General features: G+C 40.6%; 1 protein-coding gene across 2 annotated transcripts in view; it reads right to left on the bottom strand.

The window, feature by feature from the left end:
• Window positions 1-1,257: 1,257 nt before the first annotated feature.
• The window catches only part of LOC102224370 (glutamate receptor 4), a 92,246-nt gene continuing 69,261 nt past the window's right edge, over window positions 1,258-24,242 (bottom strand). The window contains exons 12-16 of one of the 2 annotated variants that reach the window (XM_023341955.1): window positions 17,044-17,242; window positions 15,092-15,339; window positions 10,211-10,325; window positions 6,856-6,993; window positions 1,258-2,566 (exon numbers count right to left, since the gene is read on the bottom strand). In XM_023341955.1, the coding sequence (XP_023197723.1) occupies window positions 2,402-2,566; window positions 6,856-6,993; window positions 10,211-10,325; window positions 15,092-15,339; window positions 17,044-17,242 (865 nt within the window). In that variant the 3' untranslated portion in view covers window positions 1,258-2,401. Of the gene's footprint in view, window positions 2,567-6,855; window positions 6,994-10,210; window positions 10,326-10,806; window positions 10,922-15,091; window positions 15,340-17,043; window positions 17,243-24,242 lie in introns of both variants that reach the window. The other variant, XM_023341954.1, reaches the window with a different exon arrangement.

The following is a 24,242-nucleotide window of genomic DNA, read 5'->3' as shown; positions in this document are numbered from 1 at the left end:
GCCCATGTGACACGTCCGGTCTAGAGACGGATGGCAGGACAGGAATGCAGACCTGGACCGGTGCAGCTGGTTTCTTCCCTTTTCGTAAACATGTATGAGGACGGGCCGGATGATGAAACGTCTAACAGCGCCTCTGGGCGTCTCGTGTCCTCTCGCAGACCGTCCAGCTGGACGTCTCTTCTACAGCATGTTGAGCCTCCCAGAGGATCCACAGTGATTCAGCTAGGACTGGCCCTAATCCCAGTTCAACACACAACATAGTGGGAGAGATGGCGTCGTTCCATTGATGGCGGTAAAGTACTACCCTGATAGTACTGACTCAAGTCTTTTTTTTTTTTTTTTTTAGTTCTCAGCATAAAAAAATAGATTAAAGAATGGAAAAAACTAAATAATCAGAGAGCAGGAAGTTGGTTCCTAGAGCCGCTCTCTGGATCTACGTCTGCACAGTGAGGACTGTCACGGCACCGGCTGTTCCAGAACCACGATCCGGACCAACGGCTCGACCACGCATGCTCTGAAGAAATACTTCCAGATTATTCCTAAAAAGTACATCGACAGAGTGTAATATAGTTGTTTATATTCATATACTTATAAGAGGAGCTATTTTCTAGATAATGAATAATAAATCTCATAAAAGATTTGATTATTGTAAAAATAAAGGCCTATTTTGCCCACCATTGACAGTAGCTACTAGCTAACAGTCCCGTGAGTCCGATTGTTCTCATCTTTGAACTAAACTAGAAGATTTAACACTTCCCGTGAAAATACAGTGTGAAGCCTGTAAGCTCAGTGGTTCTGGTGAAAATTTCAGAAGCATTTAAAGTCAACTGCAGAAGACTCGCAGAAATGTAAGAAATTGGCAGAATTGGCAGAAGAAAGCAAAAGTCTGCAGAAGGCCAATTAGAAAAATAAATTTCAGGAGTGAAAACTTTCAGTGAATGCAAAAATCACACCCAGAGGCTTTTAGAAATTGATGCTTTCAAAGCTAAACTGTAAGGTCACATCAGTAATTAAGGTAAAATGACATAATGACAGTTTGTCATTTTACAAACTATCTTACAGACAATACACCGGGGGGGGGGGGGGGGGGGGGGGGGGGGGTATGGATGAATGAAAAGAAAAAACAATTACACAAAAGTGTTTCACTGTAAAGATGAGTTTTAGTGTGTTTTGTTGCAACCTGAAGTGTAAAATAAACTTCAGTGGAGTTTGAAAACAAAATAGGTTTATGTCTGGTTCAACGATGTGTGAGCCCAGTTGATTTTTTTTTCTTTTTGGGGGGGATTTTATTGTAATCCATAGGGGGGCCCAGAAAATCTTTGGGAACCACTGGCCTACTGCAACATTCATTCCATGCAATGTGAAAAAAACACGTAAAAGCTAAAATTAATTGAAAAGCTAAAGCTAGATGAAATCCTAATAATAGCTTGTAGGCTATCAGTAGCATGTTTACTTAGGATAACAGTGTGAAAAAACCCATACACTAGCTACATTTAGCTAAACTGCTAATATAAGCTAAAATGTTACAAGCTACAGCAGTCACGCCAATTATGACAATTATTCATTAAAATAATTATAACATTGTTTGTGAAAATACATCCTCTTATAACAAATAGTATTTTAATTAATATAAACAAATTATGTTACACTTTGTTGAGCAACATTTTAAGAATAATCCGGAAGTATTTCTTCAGCGCATGCGTATTTCAGCTGACGGTCCAGATTGTGTTTCCAGAACCGATGGTTCCGTGACAAAGACTACACGGGTCGGGCCTACAGGTGGAGCTAGTAACATTCATCCTGGAATATACTTCAGAAACTTTACTGCAACAGGTATCAGAGTATTTGGGCAGTGGATACCCTTCACATTTAGTTCGGATGCTCCTATATTAATAGAATAAACACAAAGTTCATCGGTCGTCGTCCGCGTCGTTATTGCGACGAATAAAATCTCCAGAGATGGTTTAGAAAAGAAAGAGTCTTCACTACAGCGTCCGCTATGTACACGAGTTTAAAAAGCAAGCACAGCCGTGGGGATGTACAGCTAGACTTCCTCCTTAGAATATACATATTTACTAATCTTCACAGTATTCTAGATTTGCTCATATATTCAGTATCAATAGATTTAAATTTCCGCTTTTATGAATAGAAATATCTGCGTTTGTTCCCGTCGATATCTTGTCCGAGAGCGGTCAGCTCAGAAAACAGCAACTAGTTTCAAGTGTGCAGTTTTTTTCTCTGATATTATTTTTTGTCCTCCGGTTGGAATAAAAAAAAAAAAAAAAGTTCTGGTTCGTCCCCCGCGGCCTGGCAGCGACCCGCCGGCCCGGTGAATCTGCCTCCTGGTGGTTCCGGTCGGTCGGTTGGTGTTGCATTAAGGCACTTGAGAGGTTTTTGGTTTTCAAGGAAGCTCGGAGGAGACGAGGGCCAGGCCGGAGCTCTGGCGGACGGGCGGCCCGGTGTGGACGGCCTTGGGGCAGTCGGGCGTCAGAACCCGGCCGTTCTCGCCGACGCTGCCGGTGATGGACAGCCGAGCCTTGTTCCTCATGGCTTCTGTGAAGGTCAGCTGAGGAGGACAGAGACAAACAAGAGGCTTGTTTCACTCCGAGGTTCTTGGTTCTGGTTCTGGACAGGCGGCTGCAGACTGGAGTTTACGGGTCGACACCAAAGTAGAAGTATCTGGAATGGCCGCCGAGTGCCATGAGTTTGAAACAAACAAACAAAAAAAACTGAATCTGAAAATTAATTAATTATGAACAGTTTTTTTTTCAGTTTAACATCCTTTTTCCAGTTTCATTTTTTCAGTTTCAATTTCTTTTCTTTTTTAGTTTCAAAACTTTTTTCCAGTTTCAAATCTTTTTTTTTAAGAATCAATTTATTTTTCAGTTTCAAACTTTTATTCAGTTTTGAAAAAATTTTTCCATTTCAATTTTGTTTCAGTTTCAAAACTTTGTTTACATGTTAAATTTTTAGATCTTTTGAACTAACTTTATTGCCCCAATGTATCTCTGAATCTGCCCTCTTATGGGTTTATTGTCCAAAAAAAAATCAAGTCTCAAACAAATTAATTTAAAGGTGGCCTAATATGCTTCCTTCAACAAGTTAGGATTCAAAGCATGTTGATTGCATTTTTTCCACAAAATCATTATTAGACAAGATTTTATTCTGCTCTGCATTTTGAGCTGTTTTGGGGCCTCTGTCACTTTAAATCCAAATAAGCTGCTGCTGGCCATGCCCCCCACTCAACTTTTCTCACTCCCATGTGAAAATGGCCGCAAACAGATGCACAATTATACAGCCTTATGTCTTTGAAAAGCAAAAGTGGAGCCTCCTGCACGACCAACCAGAATGCAGCAAGTGGTTTCTGGTTGGCAAGTCAACAACAAAACACTCTTTTACAGCAGCCATTGTTCAGTGCAGACAGCTGAGCAAAACGTGCTTGGGTTTCTAGGTAACGGGTGGAGCTCCACTGGAGTTGCTAGGCAACGACGCAGTTGTTTTTAGAAGCAGTTGAGATTGAAATTGTTACTTTCCTAAAATAATGGCCTATATCATTTTCTACCAAACGTAATTTTTTTTAGTTGCCTAAAACATCTTTTGGAAAGAAAGAAGTGGTGATTTTTTTTTTTTATGAAACTGTTAAAAACTCCAATCTGCAAAACCGATGAAAGCACGAGACGTACAGCAGCGCCTCCAAAGAGCCAGAGCTTCCTGTCTCCTGTGAAGAGGTCTTCATCAGCATTTCTGTTTGGACTTTGGCTGCATCTCACGAAACGGTGACCTTTGACCCACTTAGATATCAAACTCAACGGATGAATCAATGCCGTTCCTGTCCACACATCATCAATCAGCATCTTCAGGCACTATTAATTGTTTTTATCTTGTAACCAGGTTGCTATGTATTGCAATTTTTTGCTCAGGTCCCTCTTGAAAATGAGATCTAGATCTCAATGGGGTTTACCTGATTAAATAAAGGAATATGAATATGAAAAATACACAGAGAAAATACCATGAAAATACCAAAGACGTCGCGTGTTTGACCGACGGAGCATCTGAATCCTAATGGAGACGCATCGAGATCAGAATCAGCCGAGTTTCACCTTCACCTAAGCTGTACATTAATTTGTCAGTCAGAAACTCAAAAAGTCAACCCACAATAGACCCTGTTCTACTGGAACCAAAACTTCAAACTTTGTTCCATCTCCAGCTGCTGTGGTTCTCTTTCTCTCTGCTGAGTCAAGCCCTTTGAGCAACCAGTTGTCCTCCACACCTTTGGGGGCGCTGCACCAAGAAACACTGAAGGAAGCGAAACAAAAACCTCTGAAGACACTGAGCGCAACTTCCTACTTCACCAATTGGAAACAGAAATGGAGGGATCAGATTTTAGCGGTTGGAGGATTTCTCCATGAGCTGTTTACCCAGAATGCCCTGCACTGCAGTCCACTTCCGCTTATTTGGTTTGATTACGTGTTCACACCTCCCCACATGAACCAACGAGGTGTGAATGTCCACATGAACTGGACTTTCTAGGCAAATGGACTGAAGTTGGATCAAACATATTGAATGGGGTCTTTGTTTCAGGTCTTTACTAGATGTTTTGCTTTTTTTTAGATTTTCTAGGTTTGCTGAAATTTCTTATGTCCAAAAACCGAGTCTAGTCACATTACAAGGCCCTGCTGGACTCAGAAGATTTATCCAAAGCAACCCAAGTCCAAAGAAAAACTTTGAAGACGCCCAGAATTTCTGGAGAGTTAAAAGTCTGACTCCTTGGAGAGAAAACATGAAAGTGGTTCTGCTCAGTTCTGTAGACATTTATATGCAGCCACTTATCTCTGTATAAACCCATTACCAACAGAATGACTTCACAGTGATAGGTGCAGGGAAGACAGGGAAGCTGACTGAGCAACGGTGAAGCTAATGAAGAGTTTATGCTGATGGGGGACACAGAGTTGGACAGATATAGACTGGGGACAGAGATCTGGAAGTCAACAACAGAAAAGATAAAGTTCTTGGACTCGTCTGGAGGATTCTGTTCCTAAGAACATAAATTTGATGAATGTTGGGATCTTCTAGGGACAGACTTAAGACAGTGTCTCTTACCTGAGACCTTTAGAAGGACACAGATTTTTTCCTATAGGACTTAAAGTTTGAAGACAACGTAAAATGGACAAAAGCTTTGATGTCCTCAAAGCTGTAAATGTGAGACATTGATCCTCATCTATATGGTCTTTCCTCAAGCCTGAGAAAAAAGCATCACCTCAGGGATGACACTGGAAAATAAAGAGACCTAGGTCCAGAAAGCTAAGCACTTATTGGCACTCCTGCCTGAATCCCTAAACCCATTGGCACCCCAGCAGCCCACATTAAAAATGTTTCGTTATTCTGAGGTGATCAGAGCGTTTAGGAGCTTCTAACTGCTGAAGACCGTTCCCACATCAGCTAGAGGACTACCGGTAAAATGGGTCTTATGGGGCAAAGAGATACCAGACCAAGCTAACCTGGAGGCTAACTCTACAACCAGCGGACCAGCGATGGACACATGGTGGAAAAGGAAAGTTACTGGCTCTGGTTCCTTCATGAGCAAAGAAGAAAAATGTTCTCAGGATTCTGGTCACAACTGCGATAAGCATTAGCATGAAGGATCTAGCATAGCATACGTTTTGTGTAGTCTTGCCAAAGTACCAGAATCAGTTCTCATTGCCATATTTACCTGACAAAAATTGCATCATTTTGTTCATTAAGTCTTTACACCTTGTCACCCTCTGCTCCTCTGCCTGGACATGTTCGGCGTAGATCCACTTTGAGTACTCCTCAATTACATGCTCGTAAAAACTGACCGTTGAGTGGATGTGTCCGGCGGACGTCCACTCAAGAACACAGTGAGAAAAATTGATCTTTGCATGGACATATCTGGCAGATGACAACGTGAACGACTACCTTTACTACGCCTCAAGTACAAAGTCGTAAAAATTGACCTTGGTGAGGACGTATCTGGCGGATGTCCACTTCAACTACACCTAAAGTACGCAGTTATAAAATTTGACCTTCCACTTGAGGTGTACTCAAAGTGGACGTCCGGGTCAGGCGGATGTCCACCGTTACAGTGGCTTGTCCGATGGATGTCTAGTTCGAGGGAAGAATGCCAGACTATTTGGAAGCCTTGCCAATAGCTAGACGAGCTTCTGCAGCGTTCAACACTGAATTAAAGGTTGGATGGGGTGCCAATAATTGTGGAAGGTACTGTAGGTTAAAAAGATACTCCTGCACTGTGTCTACAGTGGCTTCTGTGCTGAGAATTAGCAATGCATGTTTTCTTTTGGCGGGAAGAAGGTTTCTGTGTGATGAATGAGGTCCAGTCTCTGTAGCCACACAAACTGCGAAGCATTAGAGACGACATAAAGTCTGAGGATGACTTATCGTTCCTGTCACACCGAGGGGAAGTTCAAACGCAGACCAGGACGTCACAGCAGCACAAAGTGAGCAGCTAAGACAGGGAGGTGGGAAGCGCTTTGCTACTGGTCACCACAGTCACTCAGCATGGTGGCGCGAACACAGGGAGGCGAGGCGACAGGTTTCACTTACAGTCTCTGGCAGGGAGCTAGTGAAGGGAGAGCAAAGGGTTGGGTGAAGCTTCTAGGAAAACCACAGCTACATCTTAGCCTCCCCGTCGCTGCCATTACCATTGAAAACCTCACTAAACTCGGCTAAGTTGCGGATGCTGCCGCTGCGCCTGGGGTTCTGGCTAGGCTCAGGACTATGGCGGGGGCTGCCAGAGCGGCAGAGGCAGCAGCAGTGGTGGGAGTGGTGGGAATGGGGGTGTTGGGACGGGGTTTGGGACGGGGACTGGGCCTCCACCTTCATTCTTTTGGCCTCGTTGCGTGACTTGTAGCAGAATTCGATGAGGGCCACCAGCATTGCCAAACCCAGGCCCCCGACGAGGATGTAGAAGACCCCCGCCACGTTGCTCAGGCTGAGGGCCTGGGACGACTTGTCCTGTTTCCAGTGAGGACAGGAAAAAACCAAAATCAGGACAAGTTGGTACAGAGAGGTCAAAGCATCAATAAATATACATCAGTCAGAATAAAACGGAGAAAAATCTCTCTTCAGACTCTCATCATTCACTCACAAACACACCAAAATCGTCAAACTGCAACCATTTCCACATTGACCTAAACTACATTGACTCAATACTAATGAATCAGTTAAAAGATTTTCTCACTTATCCCAGTTTACTAGAACTATGAGTTTTTAGGCACATTGAAGCTTGGTCTGCAAACAGTTTACACTGTAAATAAACACATTTATATAGTTTCCTTAAATTATAACATTAAGGGGGCAATAATATGCATTTTCCAGGTACAAAGTCCTGTATTGTAGCATAATGAAGTAATTATGTTAACTTCTAGTTATAAAAATGCTATATGTATATATATACTGTATATATATATGACTTAATAGAAATTTAACTTCCTGATTTAACGCTTTGAAATTGGGCCTCTGTCTCTTTAAAAAGCTTCTGCTCTAAAGCTCTGCCTTCGGGAAGTCATCCCAACATGGCTCCTCTATTAACCCTTTAATGCCTTTTTTTTAACAAGTGTTGCTGTGAAAAGTAGCTCCTATAATGAGTTCAGCAGATGTTTGCTAATTGCTGCTGGCTAGTCTGAAGGAGCTGTGTGGGGGAGGAGCTGTGTCTCGGAGGAGGGGCTAGGTCCACCCAGGTGTTTTGCACAGCTGCCATGGAGATCAAAGGATTTATCAAGCATTCATGGAAGAATCAAGGCAACATTCCAGGTGTGTCTTTGGGGAAAACTTTAAAACACAATGGAATGCTCAAAAAAGTTTATTTTACACAATTATGCCTCTTTTAATTCAACTGAACTGTTCCTGTTTAGGTCAGCAGAAATCAATTTTTTGCTAAATGAATATTTACAGAGACTTTCTTCAGATTCAGAAGTTTCTATCCATCTGAGAAAGTCTTCAGACTTTGGTCAAGCATTCCGGTTTTCCTTCTTCAGGATTTTCACCATAGATTAATGGAGTTTTGGTCCATTTTTCCCACACAGAACTAGTATAACTGGGTCACCTTTTCAGTTCTGACCATGACCTTTCTGTGGGACTGAGATCAGAAGCTTCTATTGACTTTGTTCCTCTAACAACCAGTTTATGGGGGCGATTAGATGGGTTTAGAGACATTTATCCCATTAATGAATTAAATGCTAATTTTAAAAGAGCCATTTTTATTTACTAAGGTTATCTATTTCTGGTGTTTCATTATCTGAATAACTTAGGTTTGACAAAATTAATAAAACTCAAAAACCTGTAGGGGGTTGAAAACATTTAGTAAAATGTGATTGTCTCAAGTCTAGCTGAGGTTCAACCACTGACTTCCTGTTAGTTTTCCACTTGTCTTTACACCCTGAGGTAAGTGAGAAAATCTGTTTACATGTTTTATATGAACTGCTCCTTTTATTCCTCCCTTTAAAACAGATCCTGGTTTTCATTCCCGACCTTTGAACCCTGATTTTGTTCAATCAGATGCAGCCGATCTGAGCTCACATCCTTCAGGCACATTCAACCCACGACCTGCTGGCACCAAACGGGTGCCTGTCATGCTTAACCTCATCTAGCTGATGGTGTGTGTGTGCGTGCGTGCGTGTGTGTGTGTAGCGCGCTGTGCTGCATGGGTCTGATTGGAAATGTGGAGTTTGCATGCAGCTTTCCTAGATGAAGCCTCCTCCGTGCTGCAGAGCATCAGCAGAGTGGATCAGTCGAAGGTTCTGGTCATGTCTGAACATGCCTTCTGACCGCTTGTGGTGGTAAACAAAGTGTTTCTGAAGCTGTGACACATTCAGACGTGGCCAAACGTTTTTACAGTGACACAAATGTTGTCTGTTTATTTCAAGTTTAAATTGTTTACCGGAGCAACATGGTGCTGAGAATAGCGCGGTTCCAGCACCAAATTAAGACTAGGCACTCTCACTGGTGGCTAATTCCTTGCAGCAGAAGGCTACATCCATTGCTAAGCTAGCTACTGATCTGATTAATTGGCAATTGGCGCCGGAGGCTACTCGCTAGCGTTAGCTTTCAATAGGCTAGCTGCTAGCATACCTAGACATTCACATCCCATATACCCATATTTTCTTCTTCAAAGGAAACTTTATCAAGACAAATGGAAACCTTGAGCATAGTTTATTAGCTCTTGTTTAAAAACAAAAATGGTCAGACTCTTCACACATGGATGAGATTATTCTACTCTAAAATAATGTTTGAAACCGAGTTTGTGACTAGTGAAACCTTAGAAAGTACTTCATGGATCCACTTAACAGGTGTCTCTATCTAAGATGTTAGAAAAAACATTGTAGCATAAGCACTTTATATTGGTCAACGTTGATAATTATTGATAAGATTTTTTTGTTTTGAATATCTGAAATATTGCCTAACGGTGTGACCTTTCCTGTTTAATCCAGCTTTCTCTCTACGCTGTTTTTGTTGTTTTTTATGAGGCACAGTACTGCTGCACAAGTTACTCAGCAGCTTGTTGCTAGGTAGCCAAAGAGCAACTTAGTTGACGTCACCAACCTAGCTTAGCTAGCGGTGAGCTAGCTAAGCTAGGTTGAAGCTTAGAAAACAACAAGAAGTTGTTTTCTTAACTTAACAAGAAAAAGAAACACAAAACTTTTACAAACAATTGAGTTTTTAAAAAACACGCAGTCATCTATTAGAAAACGATTAACAGAGAAGAATACAAGGATGGGAGGAGGGGAGGGGGGAGGGAGTGGAGCCTTTCTTCCATAGTCTTTCTTCTGCCCACATTCACATTTGCTGCCATTTAGTGGTTGGAGTTATAAATATTTATGCCTAATTTTCTACTAAATCTATAACTTTATATCAAATGCATGCACGTTATGGAAACAAACCATCTCTACTTAATAATGCATTTCTTCATATAATTGTTTTTAAATTCAAGTTTAATGTGTAGAACAGAACGAAGCTAACATGGGTTAGCATGTGGTAAAAAGCCATTTGTGTCACTGCAGAAGCGAGAGGCCCCAGCTGCTGTGCGTGGTGCTCATGCCTCATGTTGGTCATGCTGTGTCCGCCATCTTAAGCTTCTACCTGCAGGTCTGTCATTGGCTGCACTGCCAGCAGGACAAAAAGAGTGCAAAGACACACAGAGAGGAGGGGGGGCACCCAGGCTGGTGGGACTGACCTTACTTCCAGAGTCCTTGGGTCCACACTCCCCTTTATCGTACCACCATTTGTTTTTCAGTTTGTCTAAGACTCCTGCTTCACTCAGTTTCAATACGGCAAGGTTTACGGGCGTTCTTCAAATCACGGGGGGCAGGGAAGGGCAGGGTGGGGAAATAACATAAATAACATCATAGGACATGTTATTTTATGTTATTCAGTCAGAAGAAGCCCAACAAGAGCAGCTCAGTACTCTTCACAAAGTGACGGAGCCAGTGAGGGCCCCACGGACGCTACATGTCTCTTTGCTCTCTGGTCATGTGACCCCAGGTTGGTTTGGGAAAGGGGGCGGAGCTAACAGACATATACAGGTGGGGCCCCCGGCTGCGTCGCTTTTCTGGAACGGGCGCATACTGCCGGGACCTTTCTGGGTTCAACGGCTAGCGCTGCTGGACCAGAACTACCGGCTCCGTTCTGCGTCAAGAACAGCGAGTATTTCTGCTTCAACAGCACTCCTCTTCCTCCTCTTCCTCACGGGGTCGACCCGGCAGATGCTCCTGTTCCCAACAAACATTTCTCTCCTACCCACATCAACGTCAGAGCGACATCGTGGCTAACCTTCTCGCCACCGCCTCCGCTGCCACACTCTCCTTTGTCGTACCACCACTTGTTTTTCAATTTGTCCAACAGGCCCTGCTCATTGAGCTTTAACACGGCCAGGTTAACAGCACTTCTTGAAAACGATAAAGCATATTTGGTGAAAGGGGTGAGTATGCTGTCCAATTTGGGAGGGGAGGAAGAAGAAAAGGGGAGAGGGAGGAGAAGTCAGAGAGGGACAAGGGTGGAAAAAAGTTAATCCCAGTTAAAAGACCTGAAAGCTCCCTGAGCCAAACCTCTCCTGTCAGAGCAGCAGCTTAAAGCTGGAAACAAACATTAGCATCTTTTAGTTCCCATTAGCCACAGGGATTTCAGCATGACAGCCATTTTTCAAGATGGCTGCCGTTTTTGAGCCTTTTAAGCCAAATATTGCCATAAAATGATCCCCATTTTCATTACTTGGATGAGCTTTTGACGTTTGTCATCCTATTTATACAACTTTAAAATAACAATGTGTAGCAAAATCAGAACGTGAGGACGTTGCTGTTAGCGAGACTCAAACCGGTTGTCAACAGGAAGAAAATGAAGATATGAGATAGACCGAAAAACGATCATCTTTAATGGCTAGCATTAGCATTTTTTATGTGTTTAGTGGATTAGTCTTAGCATATGCAATTTTGTTTGTGTTTATCGGGTTAGCATTAGCTTCAGATAAGTTCTTTTTGTGTTTAGCAGCTTAGCATTAGCTTATGCTAATTGTTTTATTGAGAATTAGCTTCTGCATTTTGTGTGCTAGTGGGCTAGCATTGGATTATGCTAATCTTTGTATGCATTTAGTGGTTTAGTGTTAGCTTATGCACATTTTTTATGTGTTTATCAGGTTAGCATTAGCTTCAGATATTTTCTTTTTGTGTTTAGCAGCTTAGCATTAGCTCCTTCTAATTTAGTTAAAGTTACGCCGACTGATATATATTGATGTAATATTCGCTACAGAAGAAGAACTGAGCAAAAGTTTTAAACCACCTCAAAAACAAAGACATGGAAGTAGTTCAGAAAACCTGATGAACGATGCAGGCTGTAATAAATGAGTAAATATACAAGAATAGTTTAAATAAAACAAACAGAAAGTTTTTTTTAAAAATAGCCATGTTAAAAAAAATTAGTCATTAATAAAACTTTTGTGAATAGCGCATCAAAAATTACAGAGATTTCATTTGTACTGCTCAACAAGATTTTAGAATAAATGGGAACAAATAATTCTATGCTTTAACAATAAAATGAATGACAAATATTCTATTTCTGCACATTACTCCTTGATTTTATAAATCAATGCTTTGATTTAAATAAATATACATACATTTATTTAATTAAAGTATTTCTTTTCTTTTTTAAAAAAAATTATTACATGTTGAATTACATTGTGGCCTTTAAGACGAAAGTCTTCAGATACTGTCTCGTTTTAACCAGTAAAGCAATAGTTTAACAGGTCTTCTAAAGCTTTTTAATGTCTTTATGTTTTTCATTTTAAAACAGTACATACTTAATGGTTTAAAACTTTTGCACATATGTACTCAGCTTTATAAAACAGTTAAAACTGCTGAATCAAACAAGTTGCTGCCACCTAGTGGACTGGATGCAAAGCTGCACCAACATTCACATTTCTAAGCTGAAATTTGAAAGTTTGCTTTTTAGTTTTGTGAATACAGACAGGTTTAGTTTACAAAACTAAAAAGGAAATAAATACAAGTAATTACAGAAAGTTGTGATTATAGATCTCTGATTAGGTAGAGATTCAGGTCAAAGGTCAGAGTGTGCTTTAAGGAGCTGATGAAGCTTTTACTCTGCTGCTGTGACCCAGCAGAAAAAATACACCGACCTCCATCGCCATGACAACTGCATAAATCAAATCAAATACATCTCTAACTGTTCCCTACTACTACAACCTGAACCGCAAACATTTAGATATTTTTACATGAATCTGGTGGCTTCTGAAGGCAGATGGTTTAATTTAGGGGTGTCGGTTATAATGAGCTTTAAATGTTCATTAGAATTTAAAGTTTATTGATCTTTCATTAATTTGATTGAAAATGGTCTCAAAAGTACAATTTTATAATTTACAGCAATAAGTTCTGGGATGCTTTATCACCCAGTGAGATTTATTACAGGCCTTGTTTGGATCGGTTTAATAAAATTATGAAGCGTTTCTGAGCCAAATATCGGTGAAATTTTCTGTAAATCTAAAACAGACTTCATGGTTTTACTCTGCCGGCTGCTGTGGAAACGTTCAGGCTTTATTATAGTTCAGTTTTATTTACTTGTGGCTTCTTGTTTGTCTAATTCAGTTTTAATTAGTTTTTAGAGTTTATTTGCTAGTTATTATTAGTTAAATATTGTTCCGTTTTTATTAGTTACAGAAATAGTTTTAGTTTTTTCATAACTTGGTAAAAGGTCAACGTATTGTGATTATGTTTACACTGCATTTATATACTCGGATGGATTCAATTTGCGGACTAGCTTAGCGTAGCGTAGCCGCCAGGAGGAAAACGGGAGAGCCGTAGTTCACCGACAGCTGACGTAAACTGCTTGTTTCACATCAGTTTAAAAGGCTGATAAATAGACACAAATAAACATGAACACGAAAAATAACATATCAATTTCAGTATGTTTTAGTAATATTTTTCCCCATTAACATTTGTATTTCTGTTGCGTAACAAAATGCTTTCTCCAGTTCATTTCTTGTAAATTTTTAACAAAAAAAATTATTTAATAGTCTTGGGATTGTCTACAGGGTCCAGAGGTTTGTCTCCTGCTGGGTTCAGATCCTTTTCATATCTTTGCATCATTGACAAAATGAAACATTGGTAATGGCAGCAGATTGCAGACAGAAAGCAGCATGATGCTGAGTCAGAGGAGCGGTGTGAGCGTCCAGTCTGCTGCTGCTGCTGCTGGTTTCCCGGCAGGAAGTGAGAGGGTGATCCTGCCCCTTCCAGAGGAAGCAGCCTGGAGGAGAGGACCACCGGCATCTGTCACTGACTGTGTCTAGTCAAAGCAGGAACTCCAACCACAGCAGCGCTGCACAGCCTCACAGATCCTTCACTACAGTTTACTGTAATTTACTACAGCTTACTACAGTTTACTGCAGCCTACTGTAGTTTACTGCAGCTTACTGTAGTTTACTACAGCTTTTTGCAGTTTACTACAGTTTACTGCAGCCTACTGTAGTTTACTACAGCTTAGTACAGTTTACTGCAGCCTACTGTAGTTTACTACAGCTTACTGTAGTTTACTACAGCTTACTGCAGTTTACTAGTTTACTGCAGCTTACTGTAGTTTACTACAGTTTACTGCAGCTTACTGTAGTTTACTACAGCTTATTGCAGTTTACTGTAGTTTACTACAGTTTACTGCAGCTTACTGTAGTTTACTGCAGCTTACTGTAGTTTACTACAGCTTATTGCAGTTTACTGTAGTTTACTACAGTTTACTAGTTTACTGCAGCTTACTGTAGTTTACTACAGTTTACTACAGCTTATTGCAGTTTACTGCAGTTCATCACAGTTTGCTGCACTTTATTACAGCTTACTGTAGTTTGCTACATTTTACTACAGCGTACTGTAGTTCACCACAGTTTACTACAGCTTGCTGTAGTTTACTGTGGTTTATTACAGTTTACTGTAGTTTGCTACATTTTACTACAGCGTACTGTAGTTCACCGGAGTTTACTACAGCGTACTGTGGTTTACTACAGCTTAATGCAGTGTACTACAGCCTGGAGCTCAGAAAGAAACTAAAGAGAAATCCAAGACTGAGGAATGGATGGATGATTTAATGTACTGATGATTTGTTAATTGGATTAAAGGTTGGATTGACGATTCTTTTTATGACTAATTCGATGGATGGATGATTTAATAGATGGAAAAATGATTAATTGGATGAAAAAGTCCATCTGGAGTGTCTGGACCTCCAGGTATCCAGGTGAACAGGTGCTGTTCTCTAACCATAAACAAGGTAATGTGAGGCGGCTTTTGCACAGGTCCATATCCCGGATCAGTGGAGTCTGATGGAGGCAGAGCTGGACCTTCACACGGCTCCTCAGAAGAAACACAAATCCTTTAGCTCCATGCAGCTGAATCACACAGACTTACCTGGAATGTACACCTGGAAGAGACACAACAAGAGACAAGCCCCGCCCCCTTCCCGCATCATCACACATGCAGCAAACCCCCCACCACAGAAAGGCAGCACGCCAAGGAAGGTGGAATACCATAACAACACGTCGGCCATATTGTTACACTATTCCACCCACCTTAACTGTGAACCCTTGGGCGTGGCGACGCCGTAACCCTTGGAGTCCAGGTTCCCGCCCACTTTCATGGTGTCGCAGGGCTTCCTCTGCTCCGTATACTCGTTCATGGTGGACTCCAGCAGGAAGGCGTACTTCCCCTTCGACTTGCGGACCCGCGCCACGCCTTCCGCCGTGGTCTTGGTGAACACCGTGGGCTCGGCCGACTTCATGTAGCCCCACATCTTCTCATAGACGGCGATCTTGGAGCGCTGCGGGGAGTCGGCAGGGTTCAGGAGAAACACACCTCCAGAAGTATTCACCCCCCAGGGGTTCCAACACACACACACACACACCCGCACACACACACACACCTCCAGAAGTATTCACCCCCCAGGGGTTCCAACAGACCAACACAAAGCAGAAGTATTCACTGCCATTATTGATTTGATAAAATAAAAAAATCCATTGTCTTTTGGCCTCCATTTTATAACCACGTGGAATGTTACGATGTTAAAACCGCCATGGAGACACGCGAAAAAGCACCAAACCAAAATGAAAAAGAGATTCAGCCAGTCCAAACATTTGGATTCATTTTGGTTTTATTGATTCGCAGACAGACTGAGCAGAGCCATGAGCTTCAAGGTCAACTAGAAGAAAATATGTGGACACTGACCAATGTGTGAGAGAAAGATACATGAACAAAATGGCTGCTGTCCGGACCGACCCGTATGAGACAGAGAATGGAAGCATGTTAGAAGATGTTGACCAGCTACTTCTGATCTCATACTACGATGTAGTTCACTACATAGTGAACAGGAAGAGTTTATACAACATGGAGGAGCTTCACCTGAAATCTACAGACACAATCAGTTTAAAAGAATTTGTAAAGGATGTACAAACTCTTAAGGTGAATAACGAGGTTCTGGTGACTGGCAGAGTAAGAACATGTTGTAACAAACATGTAGGCTACATGGCCGTCTTAGCTAGCAGATAAAAGTTATATTAGCTAAGCTAATTTTGCTAGTTCATCAGTAAGTACTACAGTGAATGTCACTGCTGTTTTATTATTACACAGAGGGTAGAGCTCTTTAAAATAGTAACTGAGTATTGGTGTAACTGAGTATTGGTCGATCCGTATTTATACGTAACGAGAGGTAGTTCTAAGTTTGTAGCTTGTGTTATTGTTGTCATAGCAACTCCATAGCAACTGCCTGTCAAGATGACCGTCAGCTACAAAGTTCATGGAACTGTGACATCACATGAAAACTACATACTCTGCTAAATTCAGATTGTGCCTACAGCTCAGTTTGGTTTTCTCCCATTCACTTGGATTCCTCCAGTAGGTTTTTGACCGGGCCAATCAGCAATCAGAAAGAAAAGTCATAAATTATGACGTTGATTTTCTGCGATGTTTTAAAACTGAAGTCCGCCTGCAGTTTTAGCAATAGTAGTGGAGGAGCTGAATGACCGTGTTTGCACACTTCCAAGTACTGGATTAGCGTTAACAGCCGCCTTCTTTGACACGGCTCTTCTGTCTTATTATTAATTTATTTAAGTTTGAAACGCTAGCAGAAATGCTCTGCTTGTTGACGCCTCTCTTCCACTATGTAGGTTTTTGTATCTGCAGGCGACATGATTGTCCGACGTGGTGAGGAACTGTACATTTAAACGATTCTTTTCTAAATAACTGCAAAAGCTGTCAGATGGCTAAAACAACAATAATAAATGGGAATTAAAACGTTTCCATCCACAGAAGAGGCTGTCTGCAGAGAGGTGGCGCTCTCTCTGTGCCTACCTGCCTGCCACACTTTTCAGATACTGTATCATTTCTTGCTGTTTGTGTTGGTCTGCCTTCCTTCTGGGTCGCAACGAGACAAAGACTTCAAAGGCAAAAAACTGAAAATCAGTTGGCAGAAAAAAGTCCTGATGTGTTCTCCTACCTTCCCTTGAGTTGACCTTTGACCCCTACTCACCCTGAAGAACTCCTTGGTGGATCCGGAGTCCAGCGTGCCGTAGGCGATGTCGGTCTGCTTGGCCAGATCCTCGGCGCTTTCGATGGGCGAAACCATCCGCTCCACGGTGAGGAAGGCCGCCAGGTTGGCCGTGTAGGACGAGATGATGATGAGGGTGAAGAACCACCAGACTCCGCCCACGATCCGGCCGGACAGCGACCTGCAGGGGGCGCCGCAGAGGAAAACCAGAGGGCGAGACAGGAGAGAGACGAATCAGTCAGAACGGAGCAAGAATGAAGAAATGACAATTAAAAAAAACAAGAATAAAGTCTCAATAATACGACAATATTTATGTTGAAGAATAATTAACAGATCGATTTTCAATCCGGTTCAACTCCAAAGAGTTCGGGATGTACAAACATGTCTTCACTGAGGATCTGTACAGCCGTTTACAGTTTTAAACTGATGTCTGTCATCAGTGACAGAACACAAAACAGAGCAGAGCGAGTTTCATCATTTAGGGAACGCATAGGAAACCTGTTCCCACGTCGCCTGGCAAAGAGTTTCAGAGTGGAGGAAGAAGAGTAAAAAAGTTTAAATAAAAAGTGTTTTAATGTTTTTAAATATAGATTAAAATCTTTGATTGTGAAGCACATTTTCTGATTGACTGCCAATCAAATTCATCAAGCTGCTTTACTGCTCATGCTAACTTAGCTAGCATGAAATGGAAAATATTCTGACAAGAGGATGTTGAACGGAACTGCTGCTGCAAAGAACATAAGAACTGTGGGGATAAAACAAAATTTGATGGGATTAACATAAAATACGACATTATAATAAAACTGGTAATGTTATCTGATAATACTGATGGCTAACTGAAATTAGGCAATATGAGGTTAGTATTTATGCTAAATGAATGAAATAATTAGTGAATAAAAACATTGTAAAAGTTGATGTCTATTTTGTAGGATTGTCTGTTGGTTTGTAAAGGGGGTCAGAGGTCAGCGCTGTACAGCAGGGAATCAGAACCTTTCTGCTCCGTGGTAACATCTGAAGCATGGCAGCTGAGCCACCACCAGAGGGAGCTGTGTCTCTGTGTTCAGCCCTCATCAGAGCATCAAACCCTCCATGTTCCCACTGATGGAGGCGATTCTGTTTCTGACCGGAGGAAGAGCGCTGCAGCTCCTCTTCCTCCTCTGGGGGGGGCAGACGGATCAGAGCAGCGAGTGAGGAGAACGTCAAAGCAGAAACCCTTCATGGAGGAGAACAAACAGCAGGGGGCGCTCACAGCACACAGTTCAGGAAAACATCCCCATTAAAGATCTGCTGCGGCTGCTGCATGTTGGGAACTTTAGCCTTGAAATGGACTTATTGATGTTTCAGCTCCAGACCTGAATACCGATGAGTCTCTGCTCCGTCTGTTTCTGGGGATTCCAATCAGTTTAGCAGGGAAATGTCACCAGAGAGGGAGGCGGTGCTGACAGGGTGCATTGTGGGAAAATAAGGTTAAAGTCATTAGAATGTAAACGCAGCCAGAGAGGGGGGCAATATTTAAAATCTGAGCTCAAAGAACTGATTCAGACTTTAAAGCTGCAGAATGTAACTTTTATTAAAATATTTGCTAAAACAGCCAATCAGAACCAGGAGGCAGGTCTTATCGCTGTCAATCAACCGCATGTATGCACTGCTAAATGTGCTAATGGAGAAACAACTTACAGTTACAGAAAAACAGCTTGTCCAACATCATCGGTGGCTATGCTAACTACCTCCAGCATTGACTGTAGGCTGTGCTAGCTGCAGCGTAGCAAAGAGGAAGGAGGAGGATGTGAGCAGTCAACATGGAGAGGGATTGACAGTGCTAAGCCCCGCCCCTTGGCTCTGATTGGTTGTTTCTAATAGGAACAGGGAGGAGGCAGATATCAATTTTTCAAAGATTACCTATCAGATTATATGTAAGAAAAATATTTTTATAAAGTTACACTCTGCAGATGAAGCTCGTGCACTGACAGTCGTTCCTCTCCACTGTCGCTTCCCAGGATGTGGTTTTATTCTGCTGTAATCTGGATTAAACTGGGATGATTTCTCTGAATTGGACCTGAAGCTTCATTGTTTGATGAATTGGTGACATAAACAGAAACTGAACTGACTTAATTAGAAAGAGGAGAGTCGTCATGTTTTCTGTCTCTGCTGCTTTATTCAAACTGAACCAGAGGAGCAGAGTGTTTCCCATGATGCACTGCTGCGTGTTGGCTGGCTGGTAGCTCTGACTGTGATCCGCAGTGACGCGCGGCTGCGTCCCGACGCGCCTGAAGTAAACAGTCAATGGAGGAAACCTCAGCGAGTTATTTCCAGGCTGCATCACTGCTTTGCTTCTTCATTTAACTGGAACTTTGTTGATTCCAAATATTAATCTTCAAAAAAATGGTGAAGAAATATTTTATTTTGAAGTCAGATAATAGATGTACCTTAAAAATGAGTCTTTAGCCATCCCTCATTTTAAAAATTTTACTTCCAAGCAGCCAAACTCTCTTTAGTCCTTTCAGACCGGTTGGATTTTCTTTGGACATTCGGTGCTTTAACACTTATCTTTGAGTCCATTAAATGATTACTAACGATTTTAAACAGAAACACAAAAGATTCAGTTTCTTCCTATTTTCAGCCGAGTGTTTGAAAAGTACCAAAGTTGCAAATAAAATGGGATCTTTTTTTATCTGCTCTTTTTTTAGGCCTGATTTCTGTCCTCCACTTGTTCATTTTCCTCCATTTACTCAAATGTTTAATCAAGTTAAATCTAAATGAGTTGCTGCTGGCTCAACGATTACCCTCACACATGAAAATGACTGCAAACTGATGCACAACTAATACAACCGTAGATCTTTGAAAAGCAGAAATGGAGCCTTCAGCACAACCACCCAGAATTTAGCAAGTGATTTCAGGATGGAAAGTCAACAACAAAACACTTCTCTTTTCCAGCAGCCATTGTACAGCGCATACAGCGGTTAAAACCAGCTCACCAAATGTGTTGGAGCTCAGCTTGAGTTGCTAAGTAACGAGTTCTACTGGGGTTGCTAGGTAATGGGCAGTGCCTGCTGATTTGTGATGTTACATTAAGCAGGTTTTTAAAACGGCTCATTTTCCAGACACCAAAAACATACACTTATTGATTTTTTAAAAAGCTGGACTCTTATTGGAAGCATAAAGTATAAAACTGTACAAAATGAGAATTTTGCACATTAGATCTGCTTTAAACTATTGAAAAGGAGCAGACAAAGTTGACATAATACTCTCAGTTTTTTGTAATAAAAGGTTTGTCAGACATTTTACAAGCAGGATTCCAGATATAGTTTCAGTGCAGAATGAAAGTCAGTTTTCATGAGGAAGCAGAAGAAAGCTCCATCTCTCTCTGATGCTGAGCTGAAACCTGAATGTCAGGATGTATGAGGCGAGTTTTCCCTGAGCGCTGGAAACAAGAAAACCCAGACAGGAGAGTATTAGATGAAATAAAGTGGAAACTAAACAGAAATTGGCTCCAGAGTTGCTGCACCGCAGCCCGCTGAGCCGCAGGGAAAACACAAAACTCAATATTGACCAAAAAAAAGAGACACTTTCAGCAATTAGTCGGCGGTTTTCCACCATTAGTGCAAGTTAAACTCGTTTGTATTCATTAAATAGGAGAGAAGCGCCGCTTTATACTCGGCTTCTCCACATTTTAAACAGCCAAATTCCAGATTTCACAGACATTTCTACCACATATCTAAATGTTGACTTTGGTAAAAATATGACTTTGAAAAATTTATTCCAGAGCTAAACAGGACAAAATATTGTTGTTAATTATTTTTACTTTACTAATGGCCCTGCTGCTAAATTGTGGCTGTTGGTGATTAACAATAAACCCCAATCAAAGAAGAACAACCATAATCTATAAACCTTAGAAATATTGTGATTGTCTACTGCCGCCACCTGCTGGTCAGGAGAACAACGACTCGATGTTTTGCTGGGATTCCTGAGACAGAAAACTTTTAAACTAATTATAAACTGAGCTTAATGCATTGATTGATAAGTAGAATCAGTTGAAATAAATGGGATTGGATTGACTTTTATTTAAAAAGCGTCTCGGGATAAAGTGTTGAACTGAACTGGATTTAAATATTTGTGAAAATTCTTCTTTTGGTGGATTTATTACCTCAAATAAACCAAAAATAAACAATAACAGAAAAAAACCCATTTACAATTCTTTTAATTGAATCAGGGAATTACAGTTTTAAATATGCAAATTCAGAACTACCAAAAAAAACAACAACTGGCAGTTCTGATGGTGGTAATGGAGTCAAACTGTGGAATATTAAAAAAAATTAAACTGTCCAAATGATTGTATAATAACATGACTACTGCTGGATATAATAAGTAATAATATTATTTCATTATTGTTGGTGTTTCTGTTATTGATGCTCGTTTTGTTTTGGTGAAATTTTAAAAAATAATGATTGTTCCTCTACTGTAGATAAAATTAAATAAATGCTATATTCATACGTTAACTAGTTGTAATATTCATGGATTATACATGTCACAAATGTAAAATTATGTAAAAATATCAGGAGCATTGATAAGTTTATACACACTCCCTTAATATGTAAAAAGGTTTTACATTTTTTGTACACATTAAAACAATATTTTAAGGAAAATGCAGTTTGGGAATCTGACATGGCAAACTAGCTAGCTAGCTGACATGCTATTAGCTGGATCCTGAGAAAAATCATGGATGTTAGCTTCTGCGTTAGCGCTAGCCTGGCTTCCACTGAGCGTACTCATTCTTATTAAGGTATATTTGTGGTTTTAACTAATATAATAGGAAGTTTTAAGCATTTTTAGTGGGATTCTGACATATTTTCTGGCAGTCCAGTGAACACCAGGGTCAGCAGTAATTAATCCTCTGAAGTTTGATGCAGAAACATTAAAGTTGTTGATGTTTCATCTGGATTTGAGCGATGTGTGTGAATATATCTCCGCACATCGCTCTAGTGTGACTGAAGAGCCAGAAAGTGCTTTCTGAGAGCAAACATCCCAGCTTCAAAGCCCTGCTGGAACAATCAGCATATAAATTATACGGCAAATGAAATGCTTTTCTTCTTTCCATCTGCAGCCGTAAAAACGAATCATATGATGGGAAAATCAGACGGAGGAACTTCAGAGATAATAATCAGGATGAAAGCAAAACAAATCTCCCCTCAGGATCATTAATACGCCATAATCTGCTTTATTATCAGTGACTGGTTAGCACAACAACCGAAAGGGTCTCCAGTTTTTATTTAATAAAAAGGTTCTGTTGCTACTAAACACCGATTACTGATCCGTTGCACCTTTATTACTTTAAACTTCTGGATTTAGGAATAAACTGCTGACTTTTGTTAAGGAATCATGGCTATTTTTGATGGTTTAATATAGTTAAGCTAATGCCATGTATGTTTAAGTAGACCAACATTCCTTTGGACAAAAGCAGATGCAAGCAGGAGTTCACAGATAAACATTTTTCTGGCAAGGTTGTAACTTAGAGCAACCATAAAACACTATGCTCTTGAAAGGTTTTAAATTAGGAGGCCATAAAGAATATCTTCCCCGGCTCGCAGGTCAGAGGTCGGGGGTTTCCCAGGAGCTCAAAGTTGCATCTGGAGTTGACCACAACTTAGGAATCTTGGAAAACACTTAGTTTAATTTCTGATATACCTCTTAATATTAATAGCAATAGTGTGTTAGATTAAAGTATATTACCCAAGCTACAAGTACTAATCTAGTAAATCGAATGTATTTGAAAATGTACTAACTATGACAATATCGGAATCAAAAGAGAATGATTTGAATGTTATGTTTTACAGGTTAAAAAAGACTTCTATCTCATTATTGTTTGTGATAAAGCAAAGGGTCAAATCTTTGGAGAAGCTGACTGCAGAGGAGCAAGATAGGTTTTGTGAAAATAACTTATAACTTTAATAACTAAAATGACTCTTGATATTTGTCATTAAAACTCAGGGGAAGGTCTAAGTTTTTTTCCAAGGTCGCTCTTGGTTGGTCAAAACAGAGGTACGCCCTATTTGCATATATTAACAAAGAGAAACGCCTTCCCTAGAAAAAGGGAATGCGCAACAATAAAATTCAGACAACTGTCCTGTTATGCTTTTAAGCAACAGCTGTCTCCAAAGGATCCTTTGTTCTTTTTAATTCTTTTGTCTCAGGTAAAGAATGTATTTTTGTACTCTGAAGTTTTCTTGTTAAATTCATACGGTGTTTACTATTGAATTAAACTCTGTATCTCTGTGACGTCATCGAGCCTCGCCGTCTGTTTTTCCAGCCGTGACGGCATCCGCTTGCGATCCGGGCTAACAGGAGGAAAAGAGAGCCATGCTTTTTTCAAAATTTAAGCTAACCTAATAAATTTCCTCCTTAATACTTTCCAGAATAAAAATAAAATGATAGAAATCAGGATTTTACTCACAGAGAATAAAATTATAATTACTCTATATAATTACTATATAATTATAATAACCTGACCAGTAATAAAAAAATGACTCAATCTGAGGCTTCCTGGGTCAAATGTATAATTAATAACTATTTATAGGAGGATAAAAGAAGAGAAATGGTTTTTAAAACTATTTTATTAACTAAAACAGTAAAACTTGTAACAAATGGTTTAATTCCACATTAACGCAGACAATTGTAATAAAAAGCTGAAATATATTTGATGAGGGGCGGCTGTTATAAGTTTACACACTCTTAATGCTTTTTTTTTAAAAAAAGTATGATTAAATATTTCTGATATTTATCCTGAAGAATCCAACTAAAAAACAAACTTCTGTTAGGACATTAAAAAGGAAACAAGCAAAAGGGAAAACGGAGCAAAAACAGCTGAATGCCCTGCGTTGCTTTTGGAGCGGTCTCTGGTCCGCTCAGCGTTCATACATGCATTCAAACCAAACCAGAGTTCACTTCAACCGAACCCAGACCGAGGTTTGGAGGACCAGAGTTTGATTCAGAAACGAACCTTAGAAAACATACATTTTGACAGGAATGTGTAGATTTTTTAAGTAAAACAAGAACATATATGCACCTAAACGTCAGCCATACATGTCTGTTTTTCATAGCCGCAGCATCGTTAGCACAGGGACCCGAATATCAAAGCAGAAGCTCTAAATTGGAGCTCGTCTTTGAAGCTCCGGGCCAGCGGTGAA

This window comes from Xiphophorus maculatus, chromosome 11, assembly GCF_002775205.1.
Source record: "Xiphophorus maculatus strain JP 163 A chromosome 11, X_maculatus-5.0-male, whole genome shotgun sequence".
In the NCBI taxonomy this organism is placed as follows: domain Eukaryota; kingdom Metazoa; phylum Chordata; class Actinopteri; order Cyprinodontiformes; family Poeciliidae; genus Xiphophorus; species Xiphophorus maculatus.
This window is presented reverse-complemented; position numbering and strand designations above follow the sequence as displayed.